Genomic DNA, 19,243 nt, shown 5'->3' with positions numbered 1-19,243 from the left:
TAAGCTTGTGCATTTTTTTATTTCCCTAACTTTCAATCTTTGTTATGCTTGTATTGTATTTGGAACACATTTTACATTTTCAAGGTTTGTAGTTTTACTGTAAACTGTTTTTTGCTGTTTATGGACAAGACTTTTACAGAATAAACTCATTGGAATGCATTTAATCTGGTGTTCCTGAATCAGTGTATACAAACAATTTGTTGAATGGGTACAGTTCAAGGACAGTACAGTACACAATTTGCTAAGAGGATAAAACCAGACATAAGGGTCCTCCCTTTTCAATTCATCAAAACATTTAAAGACATGCAAATATATTATTATTATTATTATTATTATTATTATTATTATTATTATTATTAGTAATAGTAGTAGCCTAGTAGTAGTAGTAGTAGTAGTAGTAGTAGTAGTAGTAGCAGTAGTAGTAGTAGTATTGATTGATTGATTTAATAAAGCACTACACTTGTTTACAAGAGTGTCCACCTTGTTCAATTAATTAAAACATTTAGAGACGTACGAATAATCGAATATACACTTCTATATAGCCAAAAACAGGAAATCATCATAGTAGTATGCCTATAGTATGTAAGAATTTATCTTTTTTCATGATCAACACTTTATTTGAGTTTAAACAGCTACAAATAAACATGTAACAAAATGTATTGAACGCATATGTTTTCTTTCCTGCGCAGTTTGCACGCAGCCGTGAAGCTTACTAGTTTGACAGTGCGCGCGTGCGCAGCACGGACAGATGAAATCCGCGCTGAAAAGGGACGGATACGACTTGTGTTGTGTGTGTTCATACATACAAACCAACAGAATAATAATAATAACAACAACAGAGCAAATCAATAAATATCAGGTGTAGCATCACCGTCTAGTTGTTGCTGTGCTGAGCCTGGAAGGAACAACATGGCTGATAAAGAAGGTAGGAGGAATAGAGCCAGAGAGTGGCCCAGTTTACATCATGCATGCTGCTTTGTGCTGCTGCCTGTGTGTGTGTGTGTGTGTGTGTGTGTGATGAATGATGCTTGAAGACGTACTAGTTAGTTAGCATCGCATGCTAACCTCAACCCTATAAGTGTGAACTGTTGAGAATAGGAGGCTAGCATAGAATTCAGGAGGAAGAAATAGAGTCCGCAACACTGGTATGAAAAACTCAGCTGCACTGGTTTATTGATTCAACGTTTCGATCAGGATCTTCTTCAGGAATGGCATAGAATTCAGACCTCTAGACCTACTACCTCTAGACCTTGTTCAATTCATCATAACATTTAGAGACATATAAATATATACTTCCATATAGCCAAAAAACAGGAAATCATCATGAGGAGGTAAAAAGGGAAAAGAAAACATACAGTGAGGGGGAAAAGGGGTGTGTGGGGGATTCAGATTTTACGGGGGCCAGTATCGAAATAGCAGCTTTTTTGTGTGTATATAGATAGATAGATAGATAGATGTGTGTATGTATGTATGGTAATACAATAACTAGCAATTCAATTCAAAGGAGCGTTATTGACATTGCCAAAACAAGTGTAAAAATATATTAATACAAATAACTGTTGAAAATATGGGAAAGTGTATATACAGTTGGAGCGGGTACAGCATTGTTATAATAGTCCTTTTAAAAAAAAACAAATGGCACCAATCTTGTCACTTTGGGACAAATGGCATCATTTCTACATGCTTTTTGTGAGGGTACCTACCCTAGGCCTAGGGGACACGGGGAGAACATGTGAGGGTATACCCTAGGGGATACGGGGAGAACATGTGAGGGTACCTACCCTATAGGCAACACGGGGAGAACATGTGAGGGTATACCCGGGGACATGGGGAGAACATGTGAGGTTATACCCTAGGGGACACGGGGAGAACATGTGAGGGTACCTACCCTAGGGGACATGGGGAGAACATGTGAGGGTACCTACCCTAGGGGACACGGGGAGAACGTGAGGGTACCTACCCTAGGGGACACGGGGAGAACATGTGAGGGTACCTACCCTAGGGGACACGGGGAGAACATGTGAGGGTACCTACCCTAGGCCTAGGGGACACGGGGAGAACATGTGAGGGTACCTACCTACCCTAGGCCAAGGGGACACGGGGAGAACATGTGAGGGTACCTACCCTAGGCCTAGGGGACACGGGGAGAACATGTGAGGGTACCTACCCTAGGGGACACGGGGAGAACATGTGAGGGACCTACCCTAGGGGACACGGGGAGAACATGTGAGGGTACCTACCCTAGGCCTAGGGGACATGGGGAGAACATGCAAACTCCACACAGAAAGGCCCTTTCACCACCCACCCAGGTGGGCGGTGATGACGTGGAGGAGAGAACACGCTCCCAGCGTCCCTTGCGGTAATCAAACCCAGGACCTTCTAGCTGTGCGGTGATGGGACTCTTTTTTTTGTTGTTGTCTTGAGCCTGGGGTGGGTGGGGCCATGTGGGTGGGGCTTTCTCACATTCTAATCCGACTGCGCCACCGCGCCCATTACCAAGTTCACTTGACTAACCGCACAATATGTGTTGTGTTCCTGACACAGTGTACGATGACGCCGTGGAGGAGAGGGTCATCAACGAGGAGTATAAGATCTGGAAGAAGAACACGCCTTTCCTCTACGACCTGGTGATGACGCACGCGCTGGAGTGGCCCAGTCTCACCGTGCAGTGGCTGCCCGATGTCAACAGGTATGTTTGCACATAAGGCCTCACCGTGCAGTAGGGATGGGCGATATGGACAAAAGTATTATCACGATATTTTTTTAAGCCGTATCACGATAAACGATATTATCACAATATTTTTTTGCGCATTTTGCCCCTCCTATATACGGGTTTAATCTTTGTTTTTAATTCAATGTTTGTTTTAAAAACGCCATTGACAATGAAGAGAAATGTATGTTTGTTTTGTCCCTAACACAAACATTAAATCCCATTAACAATAAAGAGAATTTATTTTGACACCGTTTGTTTTACACTATCACCATAGAACGTGCATTCACTGCATCTGATGCAGCGAATTTATCGCGATGGAAACGATAACTCTGAAAAGCAGTATTGTGGAGACATTGTATCGTCCCGATGATATTTATCACTATATCGAACACCCCTACCGTGCAGTGGGCCTCACTGCGCAGTGGGGCCTCACCGTGCAGTGGGCCTCACCGTGCAGTGGGCCTCACCTTGTAGTGGGCCTCACCGCGCAATGCCAGCTTCACTGTGCAGTGGCTGCCTGATGTCAACGGGTATGTTGACATACCTGGGGGTATGTCAACATACCTGAGGCCCACCGTGCAGTGGGCCTCAGCCGCCTCACCGCACATTGGGCCTCACCGTGCACTGCGCACAGTGGGGCCTCACCACGCAGTGGGCCTCACCGCGCACTGCGCGCAGTAGTGGGGCCTCACCACGCAGTGGGCCTCACCGCATTAGGGTTGTCACAATTATTACATAATCGTCTAATCGCAATTATTTTGTCATAATCGTTTCCATGTTGAAAGAGGCTCATACATTAAAAATCAGCTATTTCCGTTATTTTTACCTTCTTTTTTTTTTAAAGTAAAAATGTATATAGATGCCAGTAATTTCTTGGTATATTTAACTTACTTGTTAACTTGTTAACTTACGTATGGTGGCCTTAGAGTCCCAGTCAAAAATAAAAAAAAATCAGAATATTATTCTCTCGCCTGATATCATTGAAGATGTGCTAGGACGTGTACACTACACACGTCATTGCAACCCGTCGGTTGGATTCCCTAGAGGACGTGTGGACACGTCGGATGGACGGAACCTGTTAATATTATGTGTTTTGTGGTGCAGACCTGAAGGGAAGGACTACGCGGTCCACAGACTGGTTCTGGGGACCCACACGTCAGACGAGCAGAACCACCTGGTCATCGCCAGCGTCCAGGTACCCAACGACGACGCCCAGTTCGACGCCTCGCACTACGACAGCGAGAAAGGAGGTAAAGTTCCGGGGACCCCCCGGGGACCCCCACACAGAGTTGCACCACTCAGTTCACACAGGTGTGATTATTATTGTTTTTTTCTTTTTTTAATAGTTTATCTCTCACACTTATGCCACAGTGTTCCCTTGACCACCCTCCTTTGTGCCCATGTTGGCACCAGTGCGCAAAGGTTGCCTAGCCCTGAACCGTACATTAGGACAGGGGTTCTCAACCCGTGGGTCGCGACCCCTCGGGGGGTCGCCAAATTATTTTAAAAAGATTATTTTTTAAATTTTATTTTCACGATTTTTCAAAAATAGCAGACCTACAAGCTCGTAGCGCGCCACTCGGTGGCGCGCTATGAGCTTGTAGATCTGCTATTTTTCAATAGCTAAATTATAACCATGCTTAAAACACCAAAAGGGGTTCCCGCCCAAAATGGTTTAAGGTTATTGTAGCAGTCAATTTATATTGGGGGTCGGGAGGGGGCGGGGCGGGGGTCCCGAGACATTGCCAAAGCATTTCCGGGGGTCCCCGGCCAAAAACGTTGAGAACCCCTGCATTAGGGGGCACTAAACCATTTTTGAACATGTTTGTGAATTATCATTATCATTATCATTACTGGCTACTGACATGTTGTTGTTCTGCTTTCCAGCAGGTATGTTGAGGGGTGTCCGCCTGTGTTGAGGGGTGTCCGGCTGTGTTGAGGGGTGTCCCGCTGTGGTGGGCAAGGGTCCAGGAGCCACACTGGTCCTTTGTTGGGGTGATAGTGGTGGTGCTAGTAAAATGTGTGTTGGTTTGTAAGTCAACGGAAGACTCTGAAGGTACAGTTGAAGCCTGATTCAGTTCATACATATGAATACAAGGTCAGTATTTGAAAGGAAAACTGCCCTTGGTTGAGGCAGTGGCTGCTCAGCTCTGATTGGTTGAGGCAGTGGCTGCTCAGCTCTGATTGGTTGAGGCAGTGGGTGCTCAGCTTTGAAAATAAACTTAACTCATAAACCAACTAAGTGGGAAGTTTATTTGAGAACGCTGATGCGTTTCGGCAAACAGCCTTCTCCACCTCACCTCAACTGTAACCCCGGAAGGGTCGTTGGGGCACCACAGCTCTCCAGAGCAGATTAAACAGACTTTTTTTAATCTGCTCTGAAGAAGGAAATTGCATCTGAGCCAGTCTTGCATCTTTTATTTTTTCCCACTTAGTTGGTTTACGAGTAAAGGTCAGTTTTTATTGGCAGATTTCGAAGACTTTTTGACACATCCTGACGAGAGGTTTGAGGATGTGTGTCAGCTTTTGGAGAATAATCTGTGTTTTTGGAGTGTGGTTTCAAATATTTCAACATATGTTGGATGCATTCATGATTTTGTCAGTTAATCCTTTTTTGTATTCTTTGTGTTTATGCTGCATACGCTTAAAACTAGCAATAGTTGTATTATTAATATTATTATTATTATTGTTATGTTGATGTTGCGCAGTAACACACATATATATATATATACTTGTTAGGTGAGGAAAAATTATTATAATATGAATAACATGGTTGGTAGAGTTTTAAACTATTAACACCACAGCAGCCACAGATGTACAGTAATCTATCGTCTTATCTTTCAGACTCTTGGGTGCAATAACAGCAATGCGTGAGTGACCTGTATTCTCTCCTCAGAGTTTGGCGGCTTCGGTTCGGTCAGTGGCAAGATCGAGATCGAGATCAAGATCAACCACGAGGGAGAGGTGAACCGAGCGCGCTACATGCCCCAGAACCCCTGCATCATCGCCACCAAGACCCCCACCTCCGACGTGCTTGTGTTCGACTACACCAAGCACCCGTCCAAGCCAGGTACGGACGGCTCTCTGGATGCTCTTGCTTCAGTGGTTCCCAATAAAGTGGGGTCCGGGGACCCCCAGGGGTCCCCAGCTAAATGATAGTTGGGAATCAAATGTACCCTCTTATGGGTCTGTAACTCTGAGAGTGTACAAATGGAACCCCAGGCTTTTCTCTCCTTAGGTTGTGACCAGGCTTTTCTCTCTGCCTTAGGTTGTGACCACCAGGCTTTTCTCTCTGCCTTAGGTTGTGACCAGGCTTTTCTCTCTGCCTTAGGCTGTGACCAGGCTTTTCTCTCTGCCTTAGGTTGTGACCAGGCTTTTCTCTCTGCCTTAGGCTGTGACCAGGCTTTTCTCTCTGCCTTAGGTTGTGACCAGGCTTTTCTCTCTGCCTTAGGCTGTGACCAGGCTTTTCTCTCTGCCTTAGGCTGTGACCAGGCTTTTCTCTCTGCCTTAGGTTGTGACCAGGCTTTTCTCTCTGCCTTAGGCTGTGACCAGGCTTTTCTCTCTGTCTTAGGTTGTGACCAGGCTTTTCTCTCTGCCTTAGGTTGTGACCAGGCTTTTATCTCTGTCTTAGGCTGTGACCAGGCTTTTCTCTCTCTTAGGTTGTGACCACCAGGCTTTTCTCTCTGTCTTAGGTTGTGACCAGGCTTTTCTCTCTGCCTTAGGCTGTGACCAGGCTTTTCTCTCTGCCTTAGGTTGTGACCACCAGGCTTTTCTCTCTGCCTTAGGTTGTGACCACCAGGCTTTTCTCTCTGCCTTAGGTTGTGACCAGGCTTTTCTCTCTGCCTTAGGTTGTGACCAGGCTTTTCTCTCTGCCTTAGGCTGTGACCAGGCTTTTCTCTCTGCCTTAGGTTGTGACCAGGCTTTTCTCTCTGCCTTAGGTTGTGACCAGGCTTTTCTCTCTGCCTTAGGCTGTGACCAGGCTTTTCTCTCTGCCTTAGGCTGTGACCAGGCTTTTCTCTCTGTCTTAGGTTGTGACCAGGCTTTTCTCTCTGCCTTAGGTTGTGACCAGGCTTTTATCTCTGTCTTAGGCTGTGACCAGGCTTTTCTCTCTCTTAGGTTGTGACCACCAGGCTTTTCTCTCTGCCTTAGGTTGTGACCACCAGACTTTTCTCTCTGTCTTAGGTTGTGACCAGGCTTTTCTCTCTGCCTTAGGTTGTGCCCACCAGGCTCTTCTCTCTGCCTTAGGCTGTGGCCAGGCTTTTCTCTCTGCCTTAGGCTGTGGCCAGGCTTTTCTCTCTGCCTTAGGTTGTGACCAGGCTTTTCTCTCTGCCTTAGGCTGTGACCAGGCTTTTATCTCTACCTTAGGTTGTGACCAGGCTTTTCTCTCTGCCTTAGGTTGTGACCAGGCTTTTCTCTCTGCCTTAGGCTGTGACCAGGCTTTTCTCTCTGCCTTAGGTTGTGACCAGGCTTTTCTCTCTGTCTTAGGTTGTGACCAGGCTTTTCTCTCTGCCTTAGGTTGTGACCAGGCTTTTCTCTCTGCCTTAGGCTGTGACCAGGCTTTTCTCTCTGCCTTAGGCTGTGGCCAGGCTTTTCTCTCTGCCTTAGGTCGTTACCAGGCTTTTCTCTTCGCAGATGAGTAAGGCTGGGAACGAGGCTATACTTTAGTCATCTGGAACGTTCTAGTTTTAGTCTACTAAATGTCATACGATTTTAGTCGACTAAATCTACAGTTGATTTTGTCGACAAATGTATGTTGGCGGTGCCTTCGGCCTTGGTGGCTGATTTTACAATTGGCTGCGTGCTGAAAATAGACAATCTACAAGCTCACACTTCCTATTTTCTCTTCTCCACTAGTCCCCTATATCATTTTAGTCTAGTTTTTATTTGTTGACGAAATTGTCAATTTATTCTTAGTTTTAGTCATCATCGCTTAGTTATTTAGTTTCCGTCAATGAAAATTTAAAAATGTCGACAAAGGTCTTGCATCATATATTTTGGGAGTTGGAAAACCTATGGTCAATAATGGCATGTGTTTGTTTGATTCTTTGTGTGTGTGTGTGCGTTTCCAGACCCCAGTGGAGAGTGCAGTCCAGACCTGCGTCTCAGAGGTCACCAGAAGGAGGGCTATGGTCTGTCCTGGAACCCCAACCTCAGCGGGAACCTGCTCAGTGCCTCTGACGACCATGTGAGGACCACCGACATGTCTGCATTCACTAACAATTATATATAGTTATTATTAAACCTGCTCAGTGCCTCTGACGACCATGTGAGGACCACCGACATGTCTGCATTATATATATATAGACTATATATAATTGTTAGTGAATGCTGACATGTCGGTGGTCCTCACATGGTCGTCAGAGGCACTGAGCAGGTTTATATTATTCTGCATTCACTAACAATTATAGCATTATATGATCGTATACTTATTATTAATAAAATGCATAACATACAATATAACCAATCGTCACTGTTGGCAGGAACCAGCAATCTCCATTTTTCAACTTTTTGTTTCTTTTTTTTTAATACATCAGTGGATTTTAGTAACTCATCCATCGCCAAGGACTTATTTAACTTCTTTTTCATGATGTCCTGGAGCGCCAAGGACGTGTTTTTCGTGTTTTATAACATGGTAAAAAAATATATATATATATATATATAAAATAAAATAAAAGATATATGGTGGCGGTCAGGGCCTTTTGGCGCCCCCTAGTGGCGATGGATGTTAAAGTATTAATAAAATCACACCCGTGTGAACTGAGTGGTGTAAGGTATTATATAGCCTGATCAGCTGTGGTCTGACGTAATGTCTGACGTAATGAAATCACACCGTGTGAACTGAGTGACCATAGCAACCATGCTCATTTCTTTGGTACGAACAAACACGTGGACACGTAAACTACTCAGAGGAATACTCAGCCAAGTTGGAGGACCAATTTGAGAGCGGGGACGTGAGGACCACATGGCAGGGGCTTCGGACCATCACAGACTTCAGAGGAAGAGCCAGATGTGCAGAGAGTCCCTCTGCCTCCCTCCCTGGTGAGCTGAACACCTTTTATGCTCGTTTTGAACATAACCCAGGGAGCCACAACCTCCCACCGCCTGCACTAACTGCGGAGGCCAGCCCTTTAACCATCTCGGAAGCTGACGTGCGCAGAGCCTTCCAGCGGGTGAACACCCGCAAAGCCGTTGGTCCCGATGGCATCCCAGGCCGGGTGCTGAAGGTATGTGCAGCCCAGCTAGCAGGAGTGTTCACGACCATCTTCAACCTCTCCCTCTCCCAAGCTGTGGTCCCGTCTGGCTTCAAGTCATCCATTGTGGTACCGGTTCCCAAACACTCCAAGGTGGCGTGTCTGAACGACTGGAGACCGGTGGCCCTCACTCCGATTGTGAGCAAATGTTTTGAAAGACTGGTGAGAGACTATATTTGCTCTGTGCTGCCGGCCACATTGGACCCATGGCAATTTGCATATCGTCAGAACCGATCCACCGACGATGCAGTTGCCCTGGCGCTACACTCTGCACTCACCCACCTGGACAGGGGGGGCAAGAACAGATGTGTCCGAATGCTCTTCGTAGATTATAGCTCTGCTTTTAACACCATAATTCCCACCAGACTAGACGCAAAGCTCAGGGATCTAGGACTGCACCCGGCCATGTGCAGCTGGATACTGAACTTTCTATCAGATCGCCGTCAGGTGGTGAGAATGGGAAACATTACATCGGACCCCCTGACCCTCAACACAGGAGCACCCCAGGGCTGTGTGCTGAGCCCTCTCCTCTATTCCCTGTACACACATGACTGTACGACCACACACAGCTCTAACGTCATCATTAAGTACGCAGATGATACTACAGTGATGGGCCTCATTGAAAACGATGACGAGACGGCCTACAGAGCTGAGGTTGACACACTGACACAGTGGTGTCAGGAAAACAACCTCGCTCTCAACGTCAGTAAGACCAAAGAGCTGGTCGTGGATTTTAGGAGACAGGAGAGAGAGCATGCACCCATCTTCATCGACGGCGTTGCAGTGGAACAGGTCACTGACTTTAAATTCTTGGGGATACACATCTCCAAGGACCTGAAGTGGGCCACACACACCAAAACAGTGGTGAAAAAAGCCCAACAGAGACTTTATTGCCTCCGCCGCCTGAAGAAGTTCAGAGTTAGCCCACGCATCCTCAGAGCGTTCTACAGCAGCACCATAGAGAGTGTCCTGACAAGTGGCAGCACCGCGTGGTTTGGAAACTGCACCGCTGCGGAACGCAGATCACTGCAGAGAGTGGTGCGAACAGCACAGCGCATCGTGGGGGTGGAGCTTCCCCCCCTCCAGGGAATACATGAGAGACGCTGCGTGGCTAAAGCGGAAAGTATCATCAGGGACATTCACCACCCCAGCCACAGCCTGTTCAAGCCGCTGCCGCACCCACGGCCAGGCAAGCGATTCAGGAGCATCGGGAGCTGTACTACCAGACTCTTGAACAGCTTTTACTTATCAGCAATCAGACTGCTGAACAAGAGCTAAGTTTTGACGCACTGAACTGAACTGATTCATGCTCAAATAGGGACTCTTTTTGTTATAGCCTATACAGTACCTGACGAACTTTTATTTATTTTGCACTCACTTTGTTATGTCATGCACTTTATGTTCTTCTCTCTCTACCTTAAACTGCAATATGAGCCTGCACAACCAAGTTTTTCACCCACCTTACTTGTAATGTGATGTGACAATAAAGATTGATTCTGATTCTGATTCTGACTAACAAAGCCAAGTTGTTGGAGTGGTTTACACCACTCAAAAACAAGTGCTTCTAGACTAAAGCGCCTAACTCCTTTGGATCCTCAAACCGTCGGTCAAACCACCTAACTCCAACTTTGGAGATACCTGTGTTTTTTTTCCACCATTGATTAGAATGGGAAAGATCTCCACATAAAATGATCAAAAACCTCCTAACTCCACTTGAGCTGTATTTGAGTGAAGTGATGATAATATAAGGACACATTCAAGTATCTGACAATCTATATAAAGTCACCGTACTAACTTTGATCGAAAAACATGTTTTGTTTTCTCTTTCGTTTCCTGAAAAGTTAATATTTTTAACATGGCATCTTGTTTCTGCCCAGCGAGCGACGGCAGAGAAATTTTTTTTTAGTACATCTTTTATGTATATATTTACTTCCAACTCGTGTTGTTTTTGTCCTGTGCTGAACACCTCCACCCCTCCTCATCTCCAGACCATCTGCCTGTGGGACATCGGCGCCGGGCCCAAGGAAGGGAAGATCGTGGACGCCAAGACCATCTTCACGGGACACACGGCCGTGGTGGAGGACGTCTCCTGGCACCTGCTGCACGAGTCTCTGTTCGGCTCAGTCGCAGACGACCAGAAGCTCATGATGTGAGTGTTATATTAACCTTATTGAGTCAATAAGGTTATTAACACTCACATCATGAGCTTCTGGTCGTCTAGAATCTAGACGACCAGAAGCTCATGATGTGAGTGTTAGTTATTAAGTAAGGGATAATATCTGGCTAGGTGGTCATTGTCTGGAGATAATTCACCGACAGGGAGTTTAACCACCGAGGCGAAGCCAAGGTGGTTACACTCCCTGAAGGTGAATTATATCCCGACAATGACCACCTAGCCAGATATTATCCCGCTTATTACATGGCTAACTAACTAATTAATACATTGACCCAAAACACAACAAAAAAAGTATTCCATAAGTTCGCGCTGGCTGCGTGTGCAGCTGCAGGGCTGCAGCACTGTCGGAAAACAAGGAAGTGAGTTGATCAACTAGAATCCATTTTCGGGTCCTGCTTCGTCTATTTCTCGCTCAAATGTTTTCAAAAACATTTTTAAGAGCAATGTTTAGCTGTAAATGACATTGTGTGTCACTAGTGTGTGTGTGTTTACATGGATGTCATGTTGGAAACAGCAGTAAATCAAGCGGGGCGCAGCCGCGCAGCTGGTGCTCAGAGGGTTTGATTAGGCAGCGGTCTGTTATACAGCGGAGCGGTCATTATCGACACATAATTCACCGCTGAATTAAGCGATTGACCAATCAGAATCAAGCATTCAACCAAGCCATGTAATAAACACAATTAATCAAATCTGGTTATCCCGGGCATGGCGTCCTGGTCAAAGGTAAGTTAATCTCGTTATCTCAGGCCAGCCAACTAAACTGTTAACGATTTAACGATTCCTATAGGGGGGGTTCCAAATTAATCTGTAACTAGTCTCTGAGAGTGTACAAATGGTATATACATTTTACACTTGTTTGCATGCTAAAAATGCACTCATAATAATGCTCTTAATTGTGAGTTATTTACCATTGTCTCCTCTGTCTGGGGCAGATGGGACACTCACTCCAACAACAAGTCCAAGCCCAGTCACTCAGTGGTCATACTGACTCATTTAACATTGTCTCTTCAGATGGGACACTGGCTCCAACGGCCCAGTCACTCCGTGGTCATACTGACTCATTAAACATTGTCTCCTCAGATGGGACTCTGGCTCCAACGGTCCAGTCACTCTGTGGTCATAGTGACTCATTTAACATTGTCTCCTCAGATGGGACACTCGCTCCAACGGTCCAGTCACTCTGTGGTCATACTGACTCATTTAACATTGTCTCCTCAGCTGGGACTCTGGCTCCAACGGTCCAGTCACTCTGTGGTCATACTGACTCATTTAACATTGTCTCCTCAGCTGGGACTCTGGCTCCAACAGTCCAGTCACTCTGTGGTCATACTGACTCATTTAACATTGTCTCCTCAGATGGGACACTCGCTCCAACAACACGTCCAAGCCCAGTCACGCAGTGGACGCTCACACTGCAGAGGTCAACTGTCTGTCCTTCAACCCTTACAGCGAGTTCATCTTAGCCAGCGGCTCTGCTGATAAGGTATGACTGAATGAATGAGTTCATCTTAGCCAGCGTGATAAGGTATGAATTAATGAATGAGTTCATCTTAGCCAGCGTGATAAGGTATGAATGAATTAATGAATGAATGAGTTCATCTTGGCCAGCGGCTCTGCTGATAAGGAAGGAATTAATTAATTAATGAGTGAGACTCTGGGATGTTTCAGTGAATGAGGGAGGAAATAAATGCATTTATTATTTTTTGTGAACTTTTTGAATTAAAATCTGAAGGTTTTCAGAAAACTTAAAATGACACTTTTGTTAATCACTTGAACCCAGCAGCCTCCCTTTTCTGGGGGGCCCTTTGCCAAAAAATTGTCGATCTATAAGCTTACGGGTTGTGAGCTTATAGATCTGCTATTTTTGCAGATCGATTTGTGTAGAGTGAAATGAGAGCGTACCAAATGCACTGTTTACAGGTCAGTTTTATCTATAGACTAGAGCATTGGTTCCCAAAGTGGGGTCCTTGAGGGAGTTCCAGGGGGTCCCCAGCTAAATGATAGTTTGGAACCAAATGGACCGTTATGGTTCTGTAACTCTGAGAGTGTACAAAAAAGGACCCCCAGTTTGACATGCATTAGTCTACGGACCCCCATTTAATGGCATTTCTATCTCTGGGACCCCCGATCTATATTGTAAAATCAATGTTAACACAATATATGCCCAAATGTTTCAAATTTCCAAAATGATTATATGTCAAAACCCAAGTCAAAACTGTTTCTGTGTGTGGGGAGGAATGGGAGAATGTTTAGGCCTGTCACAAAAATGCAAAGTGATGTTATATATCTGATTGACATTTATACCACTTAAATGGTGTAAAAGATCAGTTTCTCCAGATAGGGTAAATTGCCGATCACAGATAGGGTAAATATCTAAGAGTGAATATCGGCCGATATGGCCGATCACCGATCGCTGGCCGATTATCGGAGCATCTCTACTGGCGTGCCAATAATCACGATAACGCACACCCTCTCGTGTAATATTAACTTGTGTCAACATGTCTGAAATCCCCCCCTCCTTTTTCTCCATTCACACAGACTGTTGCATTGTGGGACCTCAGGAACCTGAAGCTGAAGCTTCATTCTTTTGAGTCTCACAAGGATGAAATATTCCAGGTAATAATGACATCATATCGTGCTGTATGCAATGTTTACTCATACATTTTGGTCCACTGTATACCTTTATGAGCTGCATTGTGAAATACTTTGGATTGTCATAAAGCCTGAAAAGAATATTGTAGGAAGCTGCTCCTAGGACTACAGCTTGGCTTGCTTTGACACAATGCCATTAGGGCTGGGTTGATATCTCCATTATTTAAAACTTTTGCCTCGGTTAAAAACAACAAGAAAATAGCAGATCTACAAGCTCACAACGTGCTGAGATGTGACTTATTGTGAGCTTGCAGTTGGGTTATTTTCACTGTTTTTGCATGCTACAATTGTACAACGTGGTATGTTACAGGGCCTTAAATGGTTAATCAAACTAATCAATTTAGTCGATTATAATTTATACACATTTTGGGTTTTTTGAGGGGCGCTAGCCCCTCCTATGCAAATCTTTGTGAAGATTTGATTGGCTGAGTACAGAATGTGATAATGTATGATGATAAGAGCGCCCCTCACTTCTCACAAGAGTGTTTTATTTTTTGGTGAGTTTGGTGAGTCCCGTAACCAGAGTCGGACTCCATTGGCATGTTGTGAAAAACAAAAGAAATCCCACCCGTGTGAAGTGAGGGGCAATCTTATCATCATACATCATCTCATTCCGGCAAATCAGAATTTGCGTGCTCACCTTCGTCTTCAATTATGCTTGTGTTACACAATGTTTGTGTTTGCACAAACACTCAAAATTGTCCATTCATTGTCAATGGAATTTAATGTTAGTTTGTGTTAGGACAAATTTTGAGTTACATACACCAAAAACTGGACATAGGAAAACATGACTATTTGGACAGCCATTCAAAGACACCGATTAGGTAGTCATGTCAAAATGTGGTTTTATTGAACTGACTTTCTCCATGACCGTGATCAGGTGCAATGGTCCCCTCATAACGAGACCATCCTGGCCTCCAGCGGCACCGACAGACGCCTCAACGTCTGGGACCTCAGGTGAAAACTGCAATACCCAGCATGCATTCCTTCTGCACACACACACACACGCGGCTAGCCTTGAATCTCCTTGAAATGTACCCAATGAATCCAGTCGGGAATCATCAGTTGGTAATAAGAAGCATAAAGGGCCTTGCAAACGGGGAGCGATAAAACGCGCCTATAGTTCATTTTCAATGGTTTTTGCTCGGAGAAGTCGCGGTGCGACAATGCAAGCATATTTACCTGAGCGCGGTCCTGTGAATTTGTTGCGCGCGTGCTCGTTACGTGCAGACGCCCGCGACTCACCAGACCTGGATTCTGTTTAGCTTTTTTTTACACTTGCGTTGTTGCACCCCTCTTCAACAGACCTGGAGGAGAACCGTGTTGATCCAGGCAACAACGCCTGCGTTCCTCGCTTCACGTTCGCAAGGCCCTTCATACTGAATATAAAAGTGTATTTTGTGTCCCGTGTCACCAGTGCTATTATTCAGAAGTCTCATTTCAGTTGACAAAGATACAGTAAAACATTATTTGTTGAATTGAGTGGCAAAAGAAGTTGAGACATTTTTAATATACATATATACTTGTTCAGATCATATTTAATATACAGTACATATACTTGTTCAGATCATACTGCCCAGCCATGATTGAAACATTCCCCCTCCCCCCTTTTCAGTAAAATCGGAGAAGAGCAGTCAGCCGAGGATGCTGAAGATGGCCCTCCTGAGCTGTTGGTGAGTTACTGTTACTGACCACTAGGGATGTCCCGATAGACTTTTTTTCGTTTCCGATCTGATCCCGATATCACAATTTCTGTGTTAGCCGATACCGAATACCGATACCAGTGTTGTGATCTTGTGTTGTGTTATAGCTATATATCTCGTGTTGTGTTTATAGCAGACTCCTCACTCAAATGTGCACTTGCCGTTTGGGCAACTCCAAAGCAAACTCCACATGCCCCAACATTGTATTTACTTGCCATAGTGTCAACCCCTGTGTCGGATCGGTGGTTAGACTGGCATTCACCGATAACGAATAATATTTGTCCCATATGACAAATAAGGGACGATACCGATACCTTACCGATACAGTATCTGGACATCTCTACTGACCACCATCCCTTCACTACACCACCTGTCCCAAACCAAATCCAACCATCCCTTCTGTTCAGTGTTCACAACAACCACGCCCCGTCCCAAACCAAATCCATGATGCCTCATCAAACCCCCTAGACCCAACACCATGTCAGCTGGCCTCAGCCCTATCCTAGATATTGCACTATAGTGTGTTACAATATTTTTCCCACAATTCTGAACAGGAGTGTTGGGTTGGGTTCTATCATTCTGAACAGGTGTGTTGGGTTGGGTTCTACCATTCTGAACAGGTGTGTTGGGTTGGGTTCTACCATTCTGAACAGGTGTGTTGGGTTGGGTTCTACCATTCTGAACAGGAGTGTTGGGTTGGGTTCTATCATTCTGAACAGGAGTGTTGGGTTGGGTTCTACCATTCTGAACAGGTGTGTTGGGTTGGGTTCTACCATTCTGAACAGGAGTGTTGGGTTGGGTTCTATCATTCTGAACAGGTGTGTTGGGTTGGGTTCTACCATTCTGAACAGGAGTGTTGGGTTGGGTTCTATCATTCTGAACAGGAGTGTTGGGTTGGGTTCTACCATTCTGAACAGGTGTGTTGGGTTGGGTTCTACCATTCTGAACAGGAGTGTTGGGTTGGGTTCTACCATTCTGAACAGGTGTGTTGGGTTGGGTTCTACCATTCTGAACAGGTGTGTTGGGTTGGGTTCTACCATTCTGAACAGGTGTTTTGGGTTGGGTTCTACCATTCTGAACAGGAGTGTTGGGTTGGGTTCTACCATTCTGAACAGGTGTGTTGGGTTGGGTTCTACCATTCTGAACAGGTGTGTTGGGTTGGGTTCTACCATTCTGAACAGGTGTGTTGTGATGTTACCCATATGTCTGTCTGCTCTACTCTCCTCTAGTTCATCCACGGCGGTCACACAGCCAAGATCTCGGACTTCTCCTGGAACCCCAATGAACCCTGGGTAATCTGCTCTGTGTCAGAGGATAACATCATGCAAGTTTGGCAGATGGTGAGTGTTCCGTGTTCGAGTGTGTTGTGCAGTACGTCTAAAAGCCAAACATTATTGTTGGTACACCTCTATAGTTGCGAGAGACATCTTTTTAAAAGAAAAAAAAATCAGACCCGTCTGAAGTGAGCTGTACTGTACTGTACTGTACTGTACTGTACTGTACTGTACTGTACTGTACTGTACTGTACTGTACTGTACTGTACAAGCCCTCCTCACTGGCCTGTGTGTGTCTGTGTGTTGGGCTGTGAAACAGTGACACTTGGTGACTAACGCTATTTTTGTGCTCGGACACAGCCAGGGACAGACCCAGCCACACACACAGCTGTCTATAGGAGTGCTTGCACCACTCAAAAGTCTGCTAAATCTGTACATCAGTCAGTTGTGAATAAAATATCTGTTCCTCTGGCAGGCGGAAAACATCTACAACGACGAGGAACCAGACACGCCTGCTTCAGAGCTCGAGGGCCAGGGATCATAACCTCTGGTCTAGGGATCATAACCTCTAGTCTAGGGATCATAACCTCTAGTCTAGATGTTACCACTGACTGGTCCTCCCCGGAACCCCAGGGACCCCCAGCCCTTCACCCAGGCATTCTCCATGAGTCTATACCCGCTGGTCCACACATCCCCAGGGACCTCCCAGACCTTCAACCCATTCTGGTCCATCTCTCACTGTCTCTAATAGATCCAGTCTGAATGAACTGGAGAGTTATAAAGCAACATAGTCAATACTTCAACCCGGCCATTTTAAAGGAAGATGTGGAGTGTCGTCCTGCTTGGAATCTTTCCATTGCCCAAGTTTTCCCAAATGTATCTTTAGGAACTACGATAAGTTGGTTTACATGCTTTTCTCTTGAGGGTCTCGGGTGGGTGGAGACTTTGTAAACGGCACATGTCTTTAATGTGGATAAATCCGACCGATGTGACTGATTCTAAATGCCTTATAAAGGGACACCGTCACCCAGTTCATGTGCATTTCAGTTCATTGTTGATTGTTATGGTCTACAGAAAGAACAATACCGGTATATACCAGACGTTTCCCCTTTTTGTCTCAACATTTCTGATTGTCAAGATTTACTGTTTGGCCATAAATGGCAAACAAGGACAATGTCATCACGGCCACCGTGGGTAGAGGCAAAACAAACTAAAACAAAACACAATATAAAGTGTATCCAGTGTGTCGACTGTTCAGCTCAACTTCAGCTGTGCTTCAGAGAGCCAGCATACTGCTCATTTCTATGTTGGAATTAATTTGACTCTTTATTCAAGTACTTTATTAAAACAAAACGATAAAATATTTCTCATTCCAATTGGAACCAAGATTATCTGAGCACCGAGCTGGGTTTTTGGGAAAGTTTACCCAGATGTTTTAGAGAATTGTAAGCATTGGGGATCGGTGAGAAGAGTTTCTGGTGATGCGACATGACGAAGGACTTTGATATCATTGTACATTTTCCCTCTTCAGTAGTGTTATGCTATTCACACATTACCCTCATTTAATAGGCGTCCCTTAGGGGGGGAAAAACATTCCCAGTATTCTTGTTTTGTTTCCTCCAGCTGTTTTCAGGTACACAGACATGGAACAATGTCTAATACAGCTAAGTAAAAACAAACCTACAAAAAAAAAAGAGAGTGGAGAGCGCCAGACTAAACTAGTGCACTTCAGGTAAATGCATGTGTGTTTATTTTTCTCCTCATTCCTGTTGGTTTTCTTTTGTGTAATGACTAAATGCAACATGCAAGTGCCATGGAGTTGTTTCTGCTCAAACCCCATGACCTGGCAATAAAACACTTTTCTAAATTTTAAAGGTTGACTCATTTGTATTTTTTTCTTTTTCTTTTTACGATTGCTTATGCATGGTTTTGAAAACGGGCCTAATTTATTTTTGCCAAACCTCAGGAGTTTTTCTACATTGCAGTATTGATACTTTTACTCAAGTAAAAAGTGAGTGCCGGTACTCCCCCCCCCCCACACACACACACACACTGATTGGTATGGCGTCATGTTGGATCTTGGACATTATGAGGCCACGATTTGGCTATGGTTTCTTTCAATCCAATTGCCATAAAAGTCAAAATATTAAGAAATGTGTGGACTGGAGGTACTTCCTTGGCCCACGGGAAGCAAGCACAAGAAATGTGGCACTGTCGTTCCACTGGTTTGAGAGACAGACTCACAGACAGACCCATTTCTAGATTGCTCACCTAATGCCATGCTGTAATACAGTACGTCTGGAGCTGTCTAGAGATAACAGTGAAGGGAGTCTAGGGACGCTTTAATTAGTAACTAAGGACACACCATTTTTTTTTAAAAAGACCAACTAAATGTCGTAATTGTAACTAATGCTATTAGTTACAGACTCAACTAGAAAAAGTGCCCTTCTGGGCACAGGTCTCCACCAGGAGGA

The 19,243-nt window shown here is 44.9% G+C and overlaps 1 protein-coding gene across 8 annotated transcripts; it reads left to right on the top strand.

The window, feature by feature from the left end:
• Positions 1-710: 710 nt before the first annotated feature.
• On the top strand, positions 711-18,643 carry LOC306920798 (histone-binding protein RBBP7). 8 transcript variants are annotated; one of them, XM_079497699.1, is made up of 13 exons: positions 711-925; positions 2,545-2,689; positions 3,818-3,963; positions 5,610-5,783; positions 7,783-7,898; positions 10,953-11,113; positions 12,497-12,623; positions 13,679-13,756; positions 14,673-14,749; positions 15,408-15,465; positions 16,083-16,148; positions 16,725-16,835; positions 17,245-18,643. In XM_079497699.1, exons 1-13 carry the CDS (start codon positions 910-912, stop codon positions 17,311-17,313), a joined length of 1,344 nt encoding a protein of 447 aa, XP_079353825.1. In that variant the 5' UTR covers positions 711-909; the 3' UTR covers positions 17,314-18,643. The 8 variants fall into 8 exon arrangements, with proteins under 8 accessions (XP_079353825.1, XP_079353827.1, XP_079353828.1 ...); XM_079497701.1 differs by lacking the exon at positions 16,083-16,148 and adding an exon at positions 16,380-16,412 and having other exon boundaries at positions 5,607-5,783; XM_079497702.1 differs by having other exon boundaries at positions 5,607-5,783; positions 16,116-16,148.
• The last annotated feature ends 600 nt before the right edge of the window (positions 18,644-19,243 follow it).

The sequence above is a fragment of the Electrona antarctica genome (genome assembly GCF_951216825.1).
Source record: "Electrona antarctica genome assembly, chromosome: 3".
Taxonomy (NCBI): Eukaryota; Metazoa; Chordata; class Actinopteri; order Myctophiformes; family Myctophidae; genus Electrona; species Electrona antarctica.
Note: the sequence above shows the minus strand (reverse complement) of the source record. Positions and strands in the feature narration are given on the sequence as shown.